The 22266-nt window shown below is 39.6% G+C and overlaps 1 protein-coding gene across 2 annotated transcripts in view; it reads right to left on the bottom strand.

The window, feature by feature from the left end:
- The window catches only part of ELP2 (elongator acetyltransferase complex subunit 2), a gene marked incomplete in the record, with an annotated part of 113662 nt that overhangs the window by 51277 nt on the left and 40119 nt on the right, over window positions 1–22266 (bottom strand). For both annotated transcript variants that reach the window (XM_034761460.1, XM_034761462.1), the window contains 5 exon segments: window positions 241–372; window positions 4379–4479; window positions 5688–5783; window positions 9987–10130; window positions 11690–11756. In XM_034761460.1, coding sequence (XP_034617351.1) covers window positions 241–372; window positions 4379–4479; window positions 5688–5783; window positions 9987–10130; window positions 11690–11756 — 540 coding nt within the window.

Genomic DNA, 22266 nt, shown 5'->3' with positions numbered 1-22266 from the left:
GCTGCGTAAGTTAGATTGATTTACCGCAGTAGTGTAGACCAGCCCTTAGAAACCAAAAGGCTAAGAGTTTGAGGAGCCCAACATGCCTTATTCTCAAGGTCCAGAACTGAGAATCCTGGAGAATGATCTCTTTAGACAAAGAATGGTTCTGTCATTTTAAAGTTAGTTAAATGGCACTTGGTGCACATACATTTATCATGATTTTTCTACTCAACAGTAAAAACAATAATATGGTTTTACCCTGTTAGCTGGAGTCTGTCTCCAAAGATGTAGTGCTCCATGGAAAGCATGAGCAAGAATCATTGAACCATCTGGGCTAAACTGACAGTCAAAAAATCCAAGCGTGTTACCACCCACTTCTCCTACACGGACCTGAATGAACAATTGAAAATGAAATATTTATTGCTCAGTAACTAGTCTTTCATTAGTTGTAATCCTACCCCAAGCTCAGCCATATACCACAATCTATATTTTGCATGCAAAAAACACGTTAAAAGAGCATTATTACTCCTGGGGGAATTCTGTGCCACCGCGTGTGCAGAATTCACAGATTTCTTTGCTTCCCCACAGAAAAATTACTTTCTGATGAGGAGGCAAAGGGAAGCCACAAGAGCAGTCACGTGCCCTTCCCCAGTAGTGTGGGCATGTGGTTTCGAGCACCTAGAGCAGCCAGTGGAGAGGTAAATCACTGGGGGGAGAGGGTGTCTGGGGACGCCCCGGCTAGTGCCGGGTCAGACCACCCCCTAGCTGCCCAACCCCCATGCATCTGAAGCCCCCTCATACCCAAACTGCCTGCCACCTAGCCTCACCCCCCCCCACTCAGAACACTCCCACCAAGCCCCACGCACCAAACCCTTCCTAGGTGGCTCCTACCCTGCGCTGGGCTCAGCTGCTAGTCCCAGATGGGCTGGGAGTGGGGGAAGAGCACCGTTACCCTACACAGAGCGGCTGGGTCTGGGTCAGACCCACCCCCAGAAACCTTCCCCAGAGCTGAACCCCCCTATTCATGCCCCCATTGCTCCTTGTCTGGGGGGGGAGGGGTCATTATATGGGGAGCTGCTCCCATCTGCCCAACTCCCGTGCATCCTGATATCCAGACCCCCTTTACCGAGCCCCTGCACCCAAACCACCCCCCACTGAGCCACCCGCACTTGAACCCCCACCCCGACGAGCCACGCCCCTATGCACCTGGATCACCCCAATGAGCTCCCCACACCCAGACCCCCACCCCACTGAGCCCCAACCAGCTGCACATGGACCCCCACCCCATGCTGCCCCACTCCCCCAGAACCCAGACCCCTCTGCTGAGCCCCCAACACCCAGACCTCCTCTGTCAAGTCCCATTCCTGCAGACGTAGCCCTCCCACGCTGAGCCCTAGCTACCTTCACCTGGACCCCACTGCAGAGTCCCATTGCCCCTGCACCCGGCCACCTTCCAACAAGCCCCTGTGTATCCGGACCCCACACAATTCTTGCGCTGTGTCGGGGTCAGGTGCAGCCTCTCCACCAAGTCCACATCCCGGGGGAGGGAGGAGAGGAGCACAGGTGGGGCTGCAGGGTGATCTCCCACCTCTGTGGACTTAGTCACCTGTGCTCCCCACTGCCATTTATTTATTGACAAATAAAATTTGCAGAATCTTAATATACTGTATGCAGAATTTTGTTTTTTTGGCACAGAATTCCCTCAGGAGTACATTATGGTTGCAAAATCAAGGACACAAAAGTTAAGAGGTACCAAAATAAAGGTTGCTCATGACATTTTTATGTGGCCTCCTTCCATACATACATCAGGGCTCCTTCCCCAAATCAGTAAATCTGTAGTAGAGCCAGGTATAGAACCCGCTCTCCTGCTCAGTCCAGCTCTTTAAACACAAGAGAACTTCTTGCAATCTTCTACCTCATTCACTATCCATCCTTGAACTGAATGAGAAATGGGACTTGTAGAACAACTGTGTGATCATGTAATTGAAGACTATTGTATTATATATGTAAGGGGACTGTACTAAGGTTGCACGGTCAAACTTATTTTTGGTATTCTTTAGCTTTTAAATTCTTGTCTTTGCAACTTTAGGCCATTTAATGTAGGTTTGTGTGTGTAACTTCCTAGGTTTAGTCAGAAAAAAAGAAAACAAATTCCATCATATGAAATCCTACATGGATTATCTGTAGGGTTTGAAAAAATAAAAACATATGTTCATATAAAAATTTCACATTTTCTAAGTTTTTTCATGTGTAAGAGTTCAAAAGGACCCATTCTTGGTTTTTTGTGAAAATTTTCAATGTCAAAACTTTTTCATGAAAATTTTTATTTTTGATAAAAGGCTATTTTTTAAATGAAAAATATTTTTGTCCAAAATTTTCACCAGCTCTTATTAAGACATTTAAATCCACAGCACAGACCTCTTGCTCATGAACTCAAGGAGTAACTGATGGCAATAGAAGCCTGTTATCCTCTTCCAACTAGCCACATAGTTTGCCAGTGGTTTATACAGCTATCTGCTAGATAGCAATGGACTGTTGGGTTGTAGGATTCCTAGGCTCAGTGTTTGGCTGTAAAAGGGATTGTGGATCAGTGGATATAGACAGCATAGCCAAATACACAGATATGACACGTTCATTCTGAAAAGCAGTGTGGCTGTGGATTAGACTTTACTCTACCATATTAGAGAAAGGATTCTATTCCCAACTCTGCCTGAAGTGATTTGGTGCAGCCTCCCCATTACCTACATTAAAATGGGGAAGGGCAAGAGTGGAAATAATACTTACCTGGCCTCTGTGATGTATGAGTGCACAGAATTATTAAACACCAATAACTGAAAGAACAGAAACTAGAAGTCCTCCATTTGGGCTTCCAGCCCTGCACTTTTTCTCCTAGGCCAAAAGAGTTGCTGTGGCTTATAACTAACATATAGAGCTCAACATCTGTGTGTCTAGAGAACATATTCAATGCAAATGGAATGTTCGGAGATTTAGCAGTAAACATCTAGCAAGCTCTATTGAATACAGTAAAACCTCAGAGTTACGAACACCAGAGTTACAAACTGACCAATCAACCACACACCTCATTTGGAACCACAAGTATGCATTCAGGCAGTAGCAGAGACAAAAAAAGCAAATACAGTACAGTACTGTGTTAAACGTAAACAACTAAAAAAAAACAAAGGGAAAGCAGCACTTTTCTTCTGCACAGTAAAGTTTCAAAGCTGTATTAAGTCAATGGCTAGTTATAAACTTTTCAAAGACCAACCATACCATTTTGTTCAGAGCTACGAACATTTCAGAGTTCCGAACAACCTCCATTCCCGAGGTGTTCACAACTCTGAGTTTCTACTGTATATGCAACTGATGATTTTTAGAGACATTATCTGGCCAGATGTGTGTGGATAGATGGTGATAGCAAAAGGCATCTCTCTGACCTGATTAGCATCACCAAGCCAATTTCAAATTCCTACTCCCAAGCACAAAGATACTATATAACTTTCAAAGAAATAATAACAACATTTAACATTAAGAACACAACTATTTTCTAAAACCTCATTCTCAAAAATGGTTGAAACTTTTTGCTGATATCTATACCTATATCCAAAAATTGACCTTAAGCAGAGACAAAGCATAGAAAAATTTAGCCCAAACACTTAGTGTCTGGCAAAGTTATAAATAACGGAAAACAGGGACTTAGAAAGTGTAAAGGAACCCTAAATATAGGTGTTGCAACCATATCTATCTATATTAAAACACCATTACAAATACTGTAGTGATATGTACTAATGATAAAGAAACTTATTGTGGCTTGCCACACATTGCAAATAAGTAAGCAAATACATACAGCAGAAAAATTAAAATTATTACATCACAAAGTATACTTTGTTCCTTTTGAGAAATGTAGTTTTATTCATGTCATAGAGTATATCAGTTGAGTGAAGAAAAGAGAGAGTGTTTTAACAGTTTATGTAAAAACATCAAAGAATTCACTTTGCAATCAAGACCAGTTCTTGCAAATTTCAGCCCCAAAAGTGGAAAATTAGAATGTTATTCACAACTGAGTAACTGTGTTTAAAATGGCAACCTTAACCAAGGATATCACTAGCACTTCAGCTATAATTCAGTTTTGTCGGGTACTACATCTTTTGTTCAGCTGTTGCCCTTGAACTCGACAAGTGTTTTCTGCATTATCTTTTCTATATTTTGCATACAGTTCTTATTCCACTGAACATACATATAACTTAGGAAACATTTTCAAAGCAATATATTCTACCTGAAATTTTCCACAATAAATTTTAAAAAAACAAAGCACAAAAAACAAAAATCACATTGAAATTTGAGGCAAACCCAATATATGTTAGGTTACACAGGTATGCTAAGAAAAACTGACCCTTACCTGTTCTAACCATACCCCAGATTCTTCATCTGGAGCCCACAGAATCATAGTTTTGTCCATTGATGCAGAAAGTAGTCTCATTGGTTGTTGTATTATGCCATCTACAGTACAAAAAATAAATTATTCTGCTACTACAAATTAGAATGCTCTTGAACAGAATATGCCAATACTGAAATCTAAATATGCTGAAAATTCAACTGCTGCATTGCAAAATTTGTGCTGTAAACAATGAATAAACACCAGCCTTAAGAAGATCAGGTCCTTGATGAATGCAAATCTCTGATAAGGGTATGTTAAAATATTGTTTCAAATATTTGTTTGTGTGAGGGCTATGCTAAAGGAAAGTATAAGAATAAGCAATTTATACTATTACTTTCACATTAGGATTTTCAAAGTTTTGATTTAGAGGAAACAAAAGCTAGCACACATTGATAACACTAAAGACCCCAAGATTATGAATCACAATTCCGAACTCTTTATTTGTAAAGATAGTCTATTGTACTGGATATATATCATTAGATTATTATTGCTTGAAAGCGGGGGGGGAGGGGGAATTCTATAATGCTATTCATTGTTCTACAAACTAAAGCAGTAACTGTTCTTTCACGTATTTAGAAGAAATAGTTTATTCCTTTATTTTTTTAAATCCCTGATGCTATGGCTGGGGACAGAGAATTGCAGAGGCTCTAAAGAAGAATGTTTTCAATTACCTTTGACTAATTAAATATTAATGCATAGTTTTAAATAATTTATATCTGAAAAACAGACAAATTCAAGGGATTTCTCTGAAGAGTTCTACTAATGCATGTAAGGTTGAAATAAAGAAATTTCAGAATGCCAATATTTTATTACCCTACCAATTTTTCTATATTAAGAAAAACAAGGAAGGGCATTTGAGTTAACATTGATCTTCTGGAGCGATTATTAAAAACAAATCTTCATCTTTACAATTTATTTTTAGTTTGTGTTGAACAAACTGAGGTGAAATACCACAAGCTGTATAAATCACAAATCAAACAAAGCCAGTACTACATGTAAAACATTCATATACTATATTCATATTGTCTTTTATCAAGGCAACATCAATAAAAGGCAAAGCATCATATGGTGCACAACAGCAAATAAAGCAGGAACACCATACAGCAGGACCTTACGATACATCCAAAAATGTTCTGATTGCAAAATTACAGAGAATATTCCAATAGCTTCTCTGTGGAAACTCTTGCCCACAAAAAGGTATATAATGTATAGTAGCACCATGTTTATACATTATCTGGTAAACTATGTACTTTATGTACTTTCTTCCTACCTTTCAAAAAAGAAGGCTGCCAGTGAACTGCAAATACCCAATTTTCATGGCCAGCTAACACGGACTCCAGAATAACTGCATATGTTGTCTCAGTATCTACCATAGAACAGAGGGAATGAGACTGCTTATTCTTCAATAGCATTTTGATAAGAACAAAGATCTTTCACATTTTCACAAATACAGAGACAGCTGCTATAGGGGTACAATTCAATAAGAAGCCTTAAAAACAAGCAAAGTGAACTGCAATATGGTACCCTGCACTGCTGGGTGGCTCACACCCAATGTGGGCACTGCAATGCACAGGCCTATCCTATTACCCTCTCTGGAAATGGTACCAAAATTAAAGGTAATTTGTAGCCTTACTCTACTCTCCATGATGTTGGAAATTAGCAAATTAAGGCTGCCCTGCATAAATTGAAATACTCATAACTATAGAATAATCAATCTAACTCACTGCAATGCACTTAATTATAAAAATATTTCTGACCTCAATCCATAGTTCAAGTCTTACACAAGGCGGTATGTGAGGTATTTATAACAGTTTGTGTAATGTATTATATTTTAATATGATCTTTAAGTACTATATTTAAAGAGAAGCAAAGATTTTAAAATAATATGCTAATAATAAAAAAATAATAATTTGGCCTCTGAGACATGAGATTCTCTGAATTACTATATATTTTTTAGGTTTCAGAGTAGCAGCTGTGTTAGTCTGTATCTGCAAAAAGAACAGGAGTACTTGTGGCACCTTATAGACTAACAAATTTATTAGTCTCTAAGGTGCCACAAGTACTCCTGTTCTTTTTATATATTTTTTAGAAATTTCTATAGAAAATTACTTTGCACCCTATGTAAAGGAAATCATAATGAACCTGTCTTCAGCACAGGGGCAGATATCTGGGATTTTTTCAAATGTTGTTATACTTCTCCCCTTATAAACCTCTGTGTAAGAAGACTAATGAATTTTGGCTATAATCTCCATAAATATGATGTTTCCAATGCTCACAAGTCTAACTCCTACAAAATGTTAAATATGTGCAAACATGTTTATACCATAATTCTCTCTCTCTCTCTCTCTCTCTTACTATCTATCTCTCGTTATATGAAGAGCTCTGTATGAGTTAGTTAGGACTAGTGGGACTAGTTAGGAAATAGGACTGAGTAGACTTGTAGGCTCTAAAATTTTGCATTGTTTTGTTTTTGAGTAAGAAAAATGAGCTTGAGAACTTAAGGATATTTAATTGTACAATTTATTTTTAATGGTTATAACGCTTTAACTTTTTGAATTTCAGTATCTACTATTGTCTGACCACCTTATAATTTCCCCATAACTGATAATGTAAATACATAAAAATTTTAAAAATGCTTAAAAATCATTGATACTCTCCATTGAAATACTAATAAAAAAGACCAAATTTGGTCAAGTCTACATAAGAGCTATAGGAAGAGATAGCCAAGGGCAGACTCAGTCTGCTAAGCAACCCAGAGGGAGACACATTATGTAGAACAGGGGGCCTTGTTGGTTCGGGGAAGGATTGCAGGCATGCCTGCTCAGAGGAAGGGGCAGAGTCAAACGATTGACAAGAGGAAGCCTGGGAAGAAGAGCTAGCCTGCCAATAGGGAGTGAGCTGTTCTCCCCCGGGAGCCCTGGAGGGGGGAGAAGAAATTTTGTGGGTAGTTGGGAGCCGCCCATAGAAAGGGCAGGACTGGTTGTGTGGGGATCCAGAAGAACCCAGGCCCGTCCATCCAATCCTATAAGGAGTTTGGCACTAAAGGAGGTAACTGGGTGGACAGGGGGCATTAGATATCTTTATGAAGAACTGATTGTTTAAATTCAGCGCCACACTAAACAGACACAGAGAAATAGGCAGGCAGCATCTCTTTGTGAGCCAATCATAGTGCAATATTAACTACTTGATTTTCTGACCTTCACCGTGTGCGTGTTCTGTGTTTTACACCGTGGAACTGCTTCAATTTCAGAGCTACAGGACACAACAATCGCATAAACCTTTAATGTTTAACAAAAATAAGCCCCGAAAAAATACCCAGTGGATTGATAAATGGGTGTAAATCTGTAAAAACTGAACTCCTTTACTAAAAAACCTGGTAATTTATCAGTGAAAAATCAGTAAAAACTGAAAACACAGAAAACCTGTCTGTGACTTTTACAAAAAACAATGGGGGGGGGGGAGGGATGAGAGACCGAAGGGGGAAAGGGGACTCAGAGCCGGGGGAGAGGGGGGAAGGGGGACTCCCACCACGCGAGGCAGCTTGGAGCTGCAAGGCTGGCAGCTGGGAGCTGTGGCTGAGAGCTGCCTTGCATGACCTCTGTGACATAATTTATCTTTACATATGATTACACAGCCTGTTAAATTATCCGAAAAACACTGAAGTAATAAATCCATACAATGCTCTCTTTTCACCTTTAAAGGCACATGTATAATCAAATCTTATTAATATGAAAGACTTATTAATCTTTAAAACTTTAAAAATCTAAAAACAACCCAGGTAACTACAGACCAGTTAGTTTAACTTCTGTGCCAGGGAAGATAATGGAGCAAGTAATTAAGGAAATCATCTGCAAACACTTGGAAGGTGGTAAGGTGATAGGGAACAGCCAGCATGGATTTGTGAAGAACAAATCATGTCAAACCAATCTGATAGCTTTCTTTGATAGGATAACGAGCCTTGTGGATAAGGGTGAAGCGGTGGATGTGGTATACCTAGACTTTAGTAAGGCATTTGATACGGTCTCGCATGATATTCTTATCGATAAACTAGGCAAATACAAATTAGATGGGGCTACTATAAGGTGGGTGCATAACTGGCTGGATAACCGTACTCAGAGAGTTGTTATTAATGGTTCCCAATCCTGCTGGAAAGGCGTAACGAGTGGGGTTCCGCAGGGGTCTGTTTTGGGACCGGCTCTGTTCAATATCTTCATCAACGACTTAGATATTGGCATAGAAAGTACGCTTATTAAGTTTGCGGATGATACCAAACTGGGAGGGATTGCAACTACTTTGGAGGACAGGGTCATAATTCAAAATGATCTGGACAAATTGGAGAAATGGGCTGAGGTAAACAGGATGAAGTTTAACAAAGACAAATGCAAAGTGCTCCACTTAGGAAGGAAAAATCAATTTCACACATACAGAATGGGAAAAGACTGTCTAGGAAGGAGTACGGCAGAAAGGGATCTAGGGGTTATAGTGGACCACAAGCTAAATATGAGTCAACAGTGTGATGCTGTTGCAAAAAAAGCAAACATGATTCTGGGATGCATTAACAGGTGTGTTGTGAGCAAGACACGAGAAGTCATTCTTCCGCTCTACTCTGCTCTGGTTAGGCCTCAGCTGGAGTATTGTGTCCAGTTCTGCGCGCCGCATTTTAAAAAAGATGTCGAGAAATTGGAAAGGGTCCAAAGAAGAGCAACAAGAATGATTAAAGGTCTTGAGAACATGACCTATGAAGGAAGGCTGAAAGAACTGGGTTTGTTTAGTTTGGAAAAGAGAAGACTGAGAAGGGACATGATAGCAGTTTTCAGGTATCTAAAAGGGTGTCATAAGGAGGAGGGAGAGAACTTGTTCACCTTAGCCTCTAAGGATAGAACCAGAAACAATGGGTTTAAACTGCAGCAAGGGAGGTCTAGGTTGGACATTAGGAAAAAGTTCCTAACTGTCAGGGTGGTTAAACACTGGAATAAATTGCCTAGGGAGGTTGTGGAATCTCCATCTCTGGAGATATTTAAGAGTAGGTTAGATAAATGTCTATCAGGGATGGTCTAGACAGTATTTGGTCCTGCCATGCGGGCAGGGGACTGGACTCGATGACCTCTCGAGGTCCCTTCCAGTCCTATAATCTATGAATCTATGAATCTATGAATCTTATTAATTTAAAAAAACTTAAGACGCACATTTGTCTGATAACTGGAGAGAAACTGTGTAACAAACAGCTTACTGAAGGTAGAACAAATACATGCCTTAAAACCATAGGCTATGGTTATAATATTTATAGTTTAATAGAAGGCCTCTATTGAGACTTTTCTCTGATGTACTATTTCTGCAATAAACCAGACACGGTACACAGCCAAAGCTTCTAAAACACAAACATATTTACTATATTTTTTGCTGTTGAGGAGCAAGAGTTATTACTGTAACTGAATTTGTCTTAAATTACTCTAGCATCGGAATAAAATTATAACAGACAGAATTCCTATTATCCCTACTGAAAGCAATAACCACGACACTGGCTGGAAGAAGGAATAGCTACAGAGAGAGCATTTCAGTTGTTACTCACTTTTATTTTTTATAGTAAAAGTGTTCTCCTTCAGCCTTATAGAGTCATCATCTTTGACTTCCACAGATGGAGTTGATTTTGCCTGCACTTTCCAGATTCTTATCAGACAATCCTGGGCACAGCTTGCTAAGAAAAGATCCCCGCCTGTTTAAAAAAATAACACACAGTAAAAATAAAAATGTTAAATCACTTACCTTTTCATTCTGACTTATCAAGATTAACGTCTTCCATTCTTATCACCCTTCACCACACCATACATATTTTATTTTTTCCCTCTGCAAACAGTATTATGAACACTATTGTTCCTTTTATTCCAATGTCAACTCATTCTAACAATTTAACACAACCAAGCAAATTAGAACACACTGACTCATGGGTCCTGCCTCACTTACATGGTAACAGCCATATCCTGGGCAGAGCCGGCTCCAGGCACCAGCTTACCAAGCAGGTGCTTGGGGCGGCCACTTCGGAAAGGGGCGGCACGTCCAGCTGTTCGGCGGCAATTCAGCGGACGGTCCCTCACTCCTGCTCGGAGCGAAGGACCTCCCGCCGAATTGCCGCCACAGATCGCGATCGTGGCTTTTTTTTGTTTTGTTTTGTTTGGCTGCTTGGGGCGGCCAAAACCCTGGAGCCGGCCCTGATCCTGGGATATACAATATTAAAACTTCAGACTCACAGTTCATCAGTCCAGGAAACACTGGTTATTGACTTAGGGAGAAACCCTACAAGTTACTGTTCTGAGACGTACTTCTCCCACCTGCACCCTTGATCTTTTCACCCTCCATGCTGCTTAGGAAGGATAAATCCCCAATCTTGAGTATTCATTTAAATTAATACATTTTAAGAAGTCCCTTCCTCCTGTTGCCTCTCCCCTACATTTTCTACAAAGTGAGTAACGTTTGTAATCAGTTATTCAAAGGCTGAATATGAGGAGTAGTGGAGTCTCCCACCAATTTGTGCTATTCTTACAAGGGGAGAAAGAGGAGGTAGGGAAGTTCCTAAAATTAATTTAATTTTTAAAAATAAACTGGGGCTGACTCACCATTCTCAGGAACAAGGACCACAGGGATGGCAAGGGACAAGTTGCTAAGTCAAGCAAATTTGTTTGAGTTCAAATGCCACTAAGATTGACACATTAAAAACCAGGCAAGGCAAGACAAGGTGATGGATGCAGAGAAAACAATGGTTATAAAGAGATTTGTATACTGGGTGGTTGAGAAATATACAAATGCAAACCAATCCCACTGCAATCAGAGTGCCGGAAATAACCACACCATTGTGGTACTAGCATAAAGACCTGCAAGGCATCCCTGTATTCTGGCTAACTGAGACAATTCAATTTCTGTATTATTTTGCATTATACTTTGTTTAGTCTGAGGAATGTTGTTCTGTAAAGTGACCCAGATAGATTATAATCAGAAGTGCCATCTAAAAAAAGATCTACAGCAAATATGTCAGAAGTATCAGAGAATATAAATATATCAGAGAATAGTGAATACTGGAGTAAAATGGCAGTGCTATGCTAAAATATTCCTCCACCTAACATCTAATCCATGCAAAGACATCAGCCTTCCACTGAACCAGGAACTGCGATCTAACAAATGAATGGGATTAAAAATGGAGACCAGATGGTTGGTTTTTTTTCCCCTTCCAATCTTCAACTCTCTGCCTCATTAAATGTTTTATTGGACTTTCATACTGACCACAGACTGCCCATTCAATGCCTCTTATCCAATCTTCATGGCCATGGAGTATTAGTGTTTTCTGAAACTAAAAAGAAATCATCATTACACCACAGAAGTCAGAACTTCAATATCCAATAGTCTTACATACCATACATATGGCTTTGGACAATTAACTCCTGCTCTTCAGATGTGCTGACCACCTGCAACTCCCATTAACTGGATGATCAGTACCTGAAGAACAAGGCCTTATTGTCCAATACCATGTTCTTGAATGAGCCCTTTTGATGAGGCCATAGCCAAGGAGTAACTTTAGCAGATCATCTCATCTCAGTTATTGTCCCACTATCTAAACAAGAAAAGTGGGCAAAAAATAGATGGGGTTTTTCCTCCCTACGAACCTTTTCTTTTCTTTTTAAAATCTTTTGGAAAAAAACTGCAAATACCGTAATCTTGGAGGTCAATCCTACACTTACGTGACTTCAACAGGAGTTTTGTCTGAGTGAAACAGCAGCAGGGCCATTAACCATAATTGTTTATATTTATTATGTTGATATGTAGGCATACCCAATAAAAGGGATGACTACCTAGTCTTCGACATTCCTGTAATCATCTCCACCCATTAATCAACATTTCTTTGCTTTTCTGTTTTTACAATTCACAGCCTTAACATTACATAGATGTCTAGATAAAAAGCATTAAGTCACTGAAAAGACTTTTGAAAACACTCCGAATTGGAAAATTTTGTTCTTAACTATAAATTTGTCTATTCATAACAGGGAATCCAACAATCTGACTGCTCACCTTTGGGGTATTTATACCCACCAGCACTCACAGAGGCAGCTTGCAGGTTAGATTTTTTTTAACACCTAAATGATTATTCTACAACCGGGCAGTAACTATAGCACAAGCCCAGGAGGTAACTTCCAACAGAGAAGAGAACCTATGAAATACTTGTCATTGTTACCGAGCTAGTTAAAGACTAACAGATTTATTTGGGCATAAGCTTTCGTGGGTAAAAAACCTCACTTCTTCAGATGCATCTGTAACTTTCACTCCATGCATCTGAAGAAGTGAGGGTTTTTACCCACGAAAGCTTCTGCCCAAATAAATCTGTTAGTCTTTAAGGAGCCACCGGACTCCTTGTTGTTTTTGTGGATACAGACAAACACGGCTACCCCCAATACAGAGCTAGTTGCATCTCTGTCCCCTTTCTGTGCCCCCCTAAGATCTCAGGCCATCACTACCTCTTCTGGGGTGGAATTCTGCAATTCTCCCACTCTTAGCCCATACTCCTGGACTACAGTACGCAGCGTATCAACTGCATTTCCCAGCATGTTCAACTGGGTTCACCACCTGCAGTTCTTACCTTTGAGAGTCTGTGATCAGTGGTGAACATAGTGAGCAAACAGCCTTCTTAAAACTAAACATATTGCTTACTGACCAGTGGGAACAAAGCATTTCAAGAAAAAGGATTTTTAAAACAGTTAACATGCTGTTCTTTCTTACCTAAAGCCCCTACCATCCTGTGATGGTAACCTGGGCAGACCTAGCTTCCTCAGGCACCCCAGATATTATAGACTATATCCTTCTCATGCCAATGTTGGCACACGGAGTGGAAACTAGTTTCTTCCATCCCTCTTTATCATTAGCTGCTGTTTCCATCTGCTCTATGGTGTTGAGTTTGACTGTTCTGTCCTCCCAGCTAATGGTTCTTCTTAAGGTTTCCCTTGGAGTGAGGAAATGAGAGCACCCAATTGGTTATCACTTGACAGCTTCATGTGGGAGTCTGCATATTGGCAACCGGAGTACATGCCCCAAATATGTCCAAAACTTCCTCCTAATTCTACCTGCAGGTTGGTACTTTCTCTGATAACCTGCAGGTTGGTACTTTCTCCAATCTCTATGTTGGTAATAAAGTCTCACCATCGAATGCCCAGAAGCTTTTATAGCACTTATTTTAAAAAGACATCTAATTTTTTATATGACGTATTGGAAGCTCTTCAGCTGTCACAGCCATATGTTAGCACTGAGATTACATTTGAGCTGAATTTTTTCAGGTTTTGTCTGGTATTGTCTCTCTTTGATTTCCAAATATTATTGAGTTTAGTGAATGTTGTGAATGCCCTTCCTATCCTTGACGTCACTTCTTTCTTGACATCTCCATTAGCTAGTATGGTGCTTGTGATGGGACACCTGCACCACACTGATAGAGATGGGGTTAATAGAGACCTGGGGAGGCTACAGTGAGGAACAGCCAATCAGGGCCCATTGAGCCCATATAAAAGGGAGTTGCAGGGCAGAATAGTTCAGTTGCTGCTGGGAGCCCAGGGAATAAGGACTGTGTCCCTGGAGGGCTGAGAGAACTATAAGCACCTTGGACAAAGCAGTGGCTGGCTCCTGGGACTGAGCAGCTGCGCTCTAAGATGAGGGTGAAGAAGGTGCCGGGGCCATGAGGAAGTGGCCCAGGGAAATAGAGCAGTATTGACAGAGGCTACAGGAGGACAACAGGAGGCTGCTATTTACAGGGTGCCTGTGTTGGGGCCTGGAGTGGTGGGAGGGCCTGGGTCACCTCCCCCTCCCCCCTTTGTTCCTGGGGAAGTGGCTGGACTGTTGGACAGAGATACCTAACCCTGGAAGGGGAAAACACAGCTGATGACCTAGCCGGAGGGCTGAGTTGAAAAGAGGATGCTGAGGTTCTGGGAGCTCAGAGAGGCGCCATAGGCGCGAGCAGAGACAGAATGCTGGTGTGCAAACTGTGGATGCGGGCATCAGCCTTGAGCTAATCCCCAGCATGACCAGGAGGAGGTGCCAGTCTGGCGATGAGGGCTGTACCCCCATGACAGTGCTGCCCAAGTAAAGGAACTGTTCTACTGCCTTGATGTTTTTGCCTTCTAATATTATGTTACCGCTTGACATCTGGACTTCAAGGATGTCTGTTTTGGTGTAACAGATTTTGATCCCTGCTTGGCCTGCTGTTTTTGCCAACATGTCTTTGTAGATTTTTGGAGTGTTGCTCCATAATGTAATATCACCAAAGTCTAGATCTTCTAGGCATTTGCCTTCTATGCATCCTATGCCAGTGTTTGTATTGCTAATATACTTCATTATCCAGTTTACAGCAATGTCAAATAACAGTGGAGACAGAACACAGCCCTGTTTCATGCCAATATCCACACTGAACCAGTCTATTTTCTGGTTGTTCACCTTTACAGAACACTTTGCATCGCTGTACATAGCCTTGATGTTAATGACTTTAGCTGGAATTCCATAAAATTGACCAACATTGCACAATGTATGCCCATGCAGGCTGTCAAATGCCTTTTGAAACTTATAATAAACAAGAGCCTGCCATTCTATACATTCTTCTATGATGGTTCTTAGTGTAAATATCTGATCTACACAGAATCTCTTGGGCCTCAATCCAGCCTGTTCTTTGATGGTAAAAGCTCTAACCTTCTCTGCAACACATCGATTTTCCATGCCCTCTTCTCCCAACATCTGAAGAATTTTATCATCCAATTCCTAATCCCCAAAGGATAGGATCAAATGACTCAGCTGATTCTACAAGTCAAGAACCTCAATGCTGTCGCCAAAGCTGCGCTGCAGCTAGGACATTCCTGTGATAGAAGTACTATCCTCAGATGAGTCTCCCCCATGATTTGCTTATTCCACAGGAGGGCAAATATTGCTCTGAACTGGGAGCAAGCTGCAAGAGGCACTGGACTTTTAGAAGCATAGACTTCCCGATACCTGTAATTCCAGGTAAATGATACTCATACCCCATTCCAGAGATGACCATAGTCTCTGACAAATATAGGTCCTGGGTGGTTCAGACAGGCCACCCTAGCAATTTTTATTCTATTGGAATGTCCATCAAGTGTTTGCCCTTAGACATATTCCTGGTTTTTCAGGCACCACTCCAGAGATCAAAACAGTAAATGAAGGGTTAAAGTCTCATTACATAGAGAACCAGGGCCATTACTCCAAACTGGCAGAAGGAATGCCTGCAGAGTCCCTGTGAGAAAACAAATTTACAAGAAAGAATTTTCCTATTCAGATTTTCAAAAGTTTTCAGTGACTTAATACATTTAATGTTAAATCATAATAGCTTGAGCCTGAGCATGGTTTTCACATTCAGCATCAAGTTCAGTGAGTTACAGTAATGTCAAATGCATGAATCACTGTGGCCAGATCCTTGTCTGGAAGGAAGGGAAAATTTTCATGGCAAGTTGGAGGTGAAAGAAAGCATTTTTAAACACTGATACTTCATGTTGTTCTTTGAGGCTTCACACCACATTGACGAATGAATGCCTTCAGTGGAAAGCGGAGGCAACATCTACACTAGTTTTTCACTGCATTTCCCCTTTCCAACCATCACCATTTTGGTCTTGCCTGGATTTAGCTTGAGCCAGTTGCTTTTTATCTAAGTGCCGATTGCTTGTAGGCATTATCACAGTTTTGTAGTGGTGGTAATTGCATCAGTTCAGGTTGAGATATACAAGTGAGTTATTGTGTTGTTGGCAGCAAAACCCGATGGGGTCTCACTATCTCTTCAATGGTCTCATGTAGCTATAGAAGAAGTGAGGGGTTTTAGAGAGGACAACTCATCATTCTCTTAGCTCTGCTGGAAAGGTACAATCACAGCAATCTACTCCTGTTACGTCACATAGGCAGGTTAAAGTTAACAGCACCTTGTGGCCTACTATGTAAAAAGCTGCAAAGAGGTCCAACATCATGAGTATGGAGATTTTGCCTGTGTTCATGGCTATAGAAAGCAGTCTTTTAGCATCATTAGAGCAGTCTCTGTGCTGTGCTCTGGTCTGAACCCTGATTGTGAGGCATCCAGGATGTTGACTACTATCACATGTAGTTAGACTTTCATGATTACTACTTCTGATCTTTTCAAAATCCTTGAAGATCTTACCAGTAGGAAAAATGCTCTTGAAATACAGAGAGCTTGCTAAGATCCAAAGCTTTTTAGAAAGCTGTATCTAACTTCTGACCACCAAATGACATATGATCAAGGGGTGTTCTAGAGATGTCATCCTTATCCCAGGACTACAACAAGATGTGCTTTCTGGCCACTGTGGATCAGAGAAAAGACTATGAAGCGAATCCTGTGATATTACAAGAAAACATGTTATACAAAAAATAAAATAAAAATGTAGGAACATAGGAATTGCCATACTGGAGCAGATCCATGGTTCATCTAGACTAGCACCCTGTCTCATACAGTGGCCAGAACCAGATGCTTCGGGGGACTGCTTAAGAACCTCGTAGTAGGCAGATGTGGAATAATCTATCCCTCATATAGGTCTCACCCTGATCTCTAATAGTTAGAGATTGGCTTAAGCTCAGAAGGTTTAATGGCATTTCCAAAATCTGTACTGTCACTGATTATGACAAATCTGGATATTCTTAATATCTGTATAAATATCCAATCACTTTTTGAATCTCATTATGTTCTTGGTCTCAATGACTTCCTGTGGCAATGAGTTCTAGTTTAACTACATACTGTGGAGGAAAATTTTTCACTGCGTGTTTTGAATTTGCCAGCTTCTAATTTCATTGAATTTTGCCTTGTTACAACTTTGAGACAAGTAAAACAGAAGCTCCCACTCTATCTTCTCTGTAATTTTATATATTTTTATCATGTTCCCTCTTATTTGTCTCCTTTCTAAAGTAGATTGTGATTGTTTCTCTTCACGTGGGAATTTTACCAGCTTTTGATCATTCTTGTCATTCTTCACTGAATCCCCTTCACTTCTTTAATACCCTTTTTGAAATCGAGTGTCCAGTACTTCATGTAGTATTCTAAGTGAGGTTACACCACTGAGTTATATAAAGGAATTAGTGTTTTCAGTATTATTCTTCAGCCTATTCCTAACGTCTTGTTAACTTTTTTGACTGCAGTTGCACACTGAGCAGAGATTTTCATTGAACTTTCTATAGTGATGACCCTGGTCCCTTTCTTCGGTTGATACAGTTAATTTGGAATCCTGTTAGGTACATGAGTAGTTATAATTTTCCCTCCAATGTGCATTACTTTGCATTTCACAACACTGAATATTATTTGCCATCATGTTGCTCATTCACCCAAATTGTTTAGGTCTCTCTGAAGAGTCTCATGGTCTTCTATGGTCCTGAATAACTTAAATAACTGAGAGTCATATGCAAATTTTGCTACCTATTAACCACTCTTTCCAGATCACTGTTTTAATATATTAAACACAGGATGTAGTATGGAACCTTGAGGCACCCTGATGTTAATTTTTTTGACACGATTAAAGTTGACTTACTCCTATTCTTTGCTTTGTCTCCTGTCCAGTTTTTGATAAAAAAACAAAAACAGTACTTTGCCACTCACCCATAACTGCCCTAACTTTTTCAGCAGCCTCTTCCTATGGACCTTATCAAAGCCTTTTGGAGGACTAAATAAATTAAGCCAACGGTTCTCTTTTAGTCACTACTGACACACTCAGATAATTCTAAGAGATCAGTGAAATAACTTTTCTTTGTTGAATCCAAGCTCATTAAATATCTGGAAGATTTTGTTATTGTTTTTAAACTATCCATTCAACTGATTTGCCAGGTACAGACAGATAGCAAGACTTACAGAATTATCGTTTTCCTGATCATCTATTGAGACCTTTTTAAACATAAATAAAACATTTGCTACTTTCCAATACTCTGGAAGAGTAACTGTTTAATGAAAAATTACCAATTTGTGTTACCAACTCAGTTACTTCATACTTAAGCTCCTTCAAATCTCTTGGCTGTACACCACCTGGGCCTGATGATTTACTGTATTTTACATTATCAGTATGCTCCAAATCCTCTTCTCCTGTCATCTCAGTCTGAGAGTGCCTCACCTTTGTTACCAGAAAAGATTAGTTCTGGGGTAGGAATCTCACCAATTTTCTCACTAATGAAGACTGATGGAAAGAAATCATGTAACTGCTCAGCAATGGTTTCATCTTCTCAAATTGCTCAGTTTAGCCCTTGAAGACCCAGTGGACCCACCAATTCATTTGCAAGCTTCCTGCTTCCAATATGACTTAAAGAAGCTTATCTTTGTTTTTACACCTTTAGCTATTTACTTTTTGAATTTCATTTTGACCCTTCTAACTTTCCTCTTCTTAGTAACTGCTGTAATTTATACTCTTGCTCACTGACTAAGCTAGGGTAAGAATTCCAAATTTTGAAGGATTTCAATTTGCACAAACAGCCTTTTGACTAACCTCATTTTATTTAAATCTTTTATTCTAGTGATTAGTGTCACTTTTTACTACTCTACCTGCTGTTTGAATGTTAAACCTAATCATACTATTGTCACTATTTCAGCATAGTTTAGCTACCATCACTTCTTGAATTAGTTCTTGTGTGCTAATTAATAGCCTATGCCCTAGAACCAGTTGTTGAAAGAGGCAATCATTTGAAGTGTCAAGAAACGGTTTCTCTAAACTGTGTCCTGTTATGCCATTTGACCAGTTTCTATACGGATAGTCAAAGTCCACTTTATTGTTTTGTTAGATTTTACTGCCTGGCTGATCTCTCTCAGTACTGAGTGCTCAATTTCCTTTGCTTGATATGGAAGCTGGAAGTAACACCTACTAATATATTTACATTTTTACAGTTTGGGATTTGTATCAATATAGATTCACTCGTGTTGTAGTCTCCATTCAGCATTTTTAAGCTCATTAAATTCTATGGAATCACTAATATATAGCACTACTCACTCCTCAACATCTCTGGCCTTTTCTCTCTTTTTTGTATAGTTTGTAAGTAGATATTACAATAGCCGGCTGTTTTTGATCATTCCGCCACATTTCTGTGATACCTAATTTTGCTTTTAAAACTCTTGCCTTGGCACACAGACACTTCTCGCTTTTATTCTTGCCTACATGTCTGTTTTTATATAACTCCTTGATCCAAGACCAAGCTAATTTTGTGGAATGTACCTCTGTGTTGTTATCCTGTCTCTGCTCTAGCATAGTTGTATTTTCATTCTAACCTTTACTGGATACACAGATACCATTGTACTAGCCACATCTTTAACAATGTCTTTGTCCAACTTGTGTGCATTTCAGCTCTTGCCACTTTCCCCCCAGCTTTTATTTGAGCCATTTCTCCAAACTCATTTATTTTACATGCCAACAGTCTGGTTCCATTTGGACTAAAAAGAACCTTATGCAAATTTTGAAATTTTTTAGATACTGTTGTCCAAATAAATTTGTTAGTCTCTACGGTGCCACAAGGACGCCTTGTTGTTTTTGTTTTCCTTAAGTTCCTCTTGAGAGGCCTTGCAGGAAGAGATATATAACTTTTCTTCCCTGGGAGCCACAATTCTGAATCAACACTATCTTTCAAAGACTCACAAAAAAAGAAACAGTAGTTTTCCCATATTCTTTCATCCTACAAGGGATTTCTTGGTACAGTAGTCTTCAAGGATTTCACATCTGACCCCTCACTCTCAAAAACCTAGCTGATTTTAGGAATAAGTATATTCAGATTGCTCTCAGCCTGAATTTTATGACTTGAAGCTGAAGAGATTTCACCTTGCTCAAGAATATGACAACAATCCCTTTTTAGGGTTTATCTGAACTTTCCTTTATCAACCTGTCCTCCACCCTCCCACACACAAAACTTTATTTTTCTTATGATGAGAATCTGAGGGGGATGGTTCAACACCAAAGAGTCACTGTTGACTGGGAAGGGTGAAGGATCTTTACTGGCTAGGGGAGGAGGCAGTGTTTGTAAACTCAATCTTCCACACCAAATTAACTTGAAAGGAGACAGGATGAGGTGTAACATTTTATTCAAATAAATATGTGCCCCTGAAAGAGAAAATATGGGAGTGAAGGGGAAACTGTCTGCAGAGCTGGTAGTAGGTCAAGGAACAGAAATAGAGAGGAGAGAGTAAGAGATGATTTTAAAATACAGATCAAAAAGATGTTTGTTTTTTTAAATAAAGTATGTGAATGTAGGTCCAGACCACCATTCTTAAAATTAGTTTGTGTTCACTATCAAAATGGGGACCACCCTCACTTTGTATAAAATGTCAAGCTCTTGAAACTCAAAACAAAAAAAGGAAAGAGGAGGAACTGACCAGTAAGTACAAGTTTAAATGTCACCTAATGTACTGAATTAGGTTTGTTCTAAGGTACACTGGTAACACTGGGCCTGGTGGGCAGGAATTGATGACTGGACTACACCTGGATGAAAAAGGGAGCTGAAGGAATAGTGGGTCTTAATGGAATGGGGGAGTGAGAAAAAGGACAAGCTATTGGTATAAAACCTTAACAAATATTAAATTTACATTGAGTTTTAGAAAAAAATGACAAAATGTTACTCTGAAAAAAACTGTATTTGATTGCATCTCATTAATTACCTAAAGTTAAAAGACAAATACTTTTAAGAAGGAACATAAAGGTTCAACTGGGTGTTCATAGATTCTCAAGCTTTTTGAATGGAGGAGAGGCATGCAGGGGCGGTGGGGGACTTATTTTAAACCCTGCAACTTTGCACTTAAACAAATGCAAGAAAATTGGTTATGCTTCAAGTAACCTTGAAACTGTGTATTAGTAATAATGTCCACTCTATGAGGGCCCAAAAACAGAAACAGTGGCTATGACCCAGAATGTAATCCAACATTCACAAGTATATTCTGAACCTTTTCTTTATTGCTTTGGCCATGTCATTTCATGACTGTAAAGAGTGTAGAGTGGCTTATTACCAATGGTGTCAATTTGGATAAGGTATGAGCCAAGTTTCTGAACTTTAGCTGCAATGGACCTCTTTAGCCCTTACATTGAGCAGCTAACCCAACCAGCATACAACACACCCCAAAATTTTCAAGCGGGTATTGCTTCAGGATTTTACCATGTGAGATCTGAAATCAGGGATCCTCCCCAGCTCCAGAAGAACTGAGTTTAAAGTATCTTCAAATACAGACTCTGAAGATGTAAATGTCTTAGAAGAGGCTTGATTTTTCGAAGACCAGTTGATCAGCACTTTCTGAAAACCAAGTACCTTTAAGGTATCTTAAGTTGGGCACCCAAAAATTGAGACACAAAATAAAATCACTTTTGAAATTCTTGGCCACAATGCAGCAGCATCACCAACAAAAAATTAGCATTCTAGCCACAGCTTTCCAAAATCCTTATTTCTGTGTGTATATAAACACTAGCAAATTCAGACCCAGAATTCACCCCAGTAGAGCTGCCCAAAGGGTGAATTGTAGGTCTGAATTTACTGTAAACAAGGCCTCAGACTGTAAGTTGTGTATATCAGAGAAATATTTTTTATTTAGTCTCTAATTTCTATCACAAAAGATATATAAAAAATCATCACCACGTTTGGGAGACCTTGCCAGAATGACTTGTCAATGGAAGAAATTAAAAAAAAGTTTCCAAAAGCCAGAGGGACACAAACATTTTTAAGTTTTGATAGGAGCTAAAAATTCAGATACACTATTATAGCTCCATCCCATATCCTCATTTGAATACTTTTGATAGTTAACTATATGAAAAATTAAAAGTTTCCATGTTCCAAATGACACACAGTACTTTTCACACATACTGAACACAAGTCAC

This window comes from Trachemys scripta, chromosome 2, assembly GCF_013100865.1.
Source record: "Trachemys scripta elegans isolate TJP31775 chromosome 2, CAS_Tse_1.0, whole genome shotgun sequence".
In the NCBI taxonomy this organism is placed as follows: domain Eukaryota; kingdom Metazoa; phylum Chordata; order Testudines; family Emydidae; genus Trachemys; species Trachemys scripta.
The sequence above is the reverse complement of the archived record's forward strand: the minus strand, read 5'-3'. Positions and strand labels throughout refer to the sequence as shown.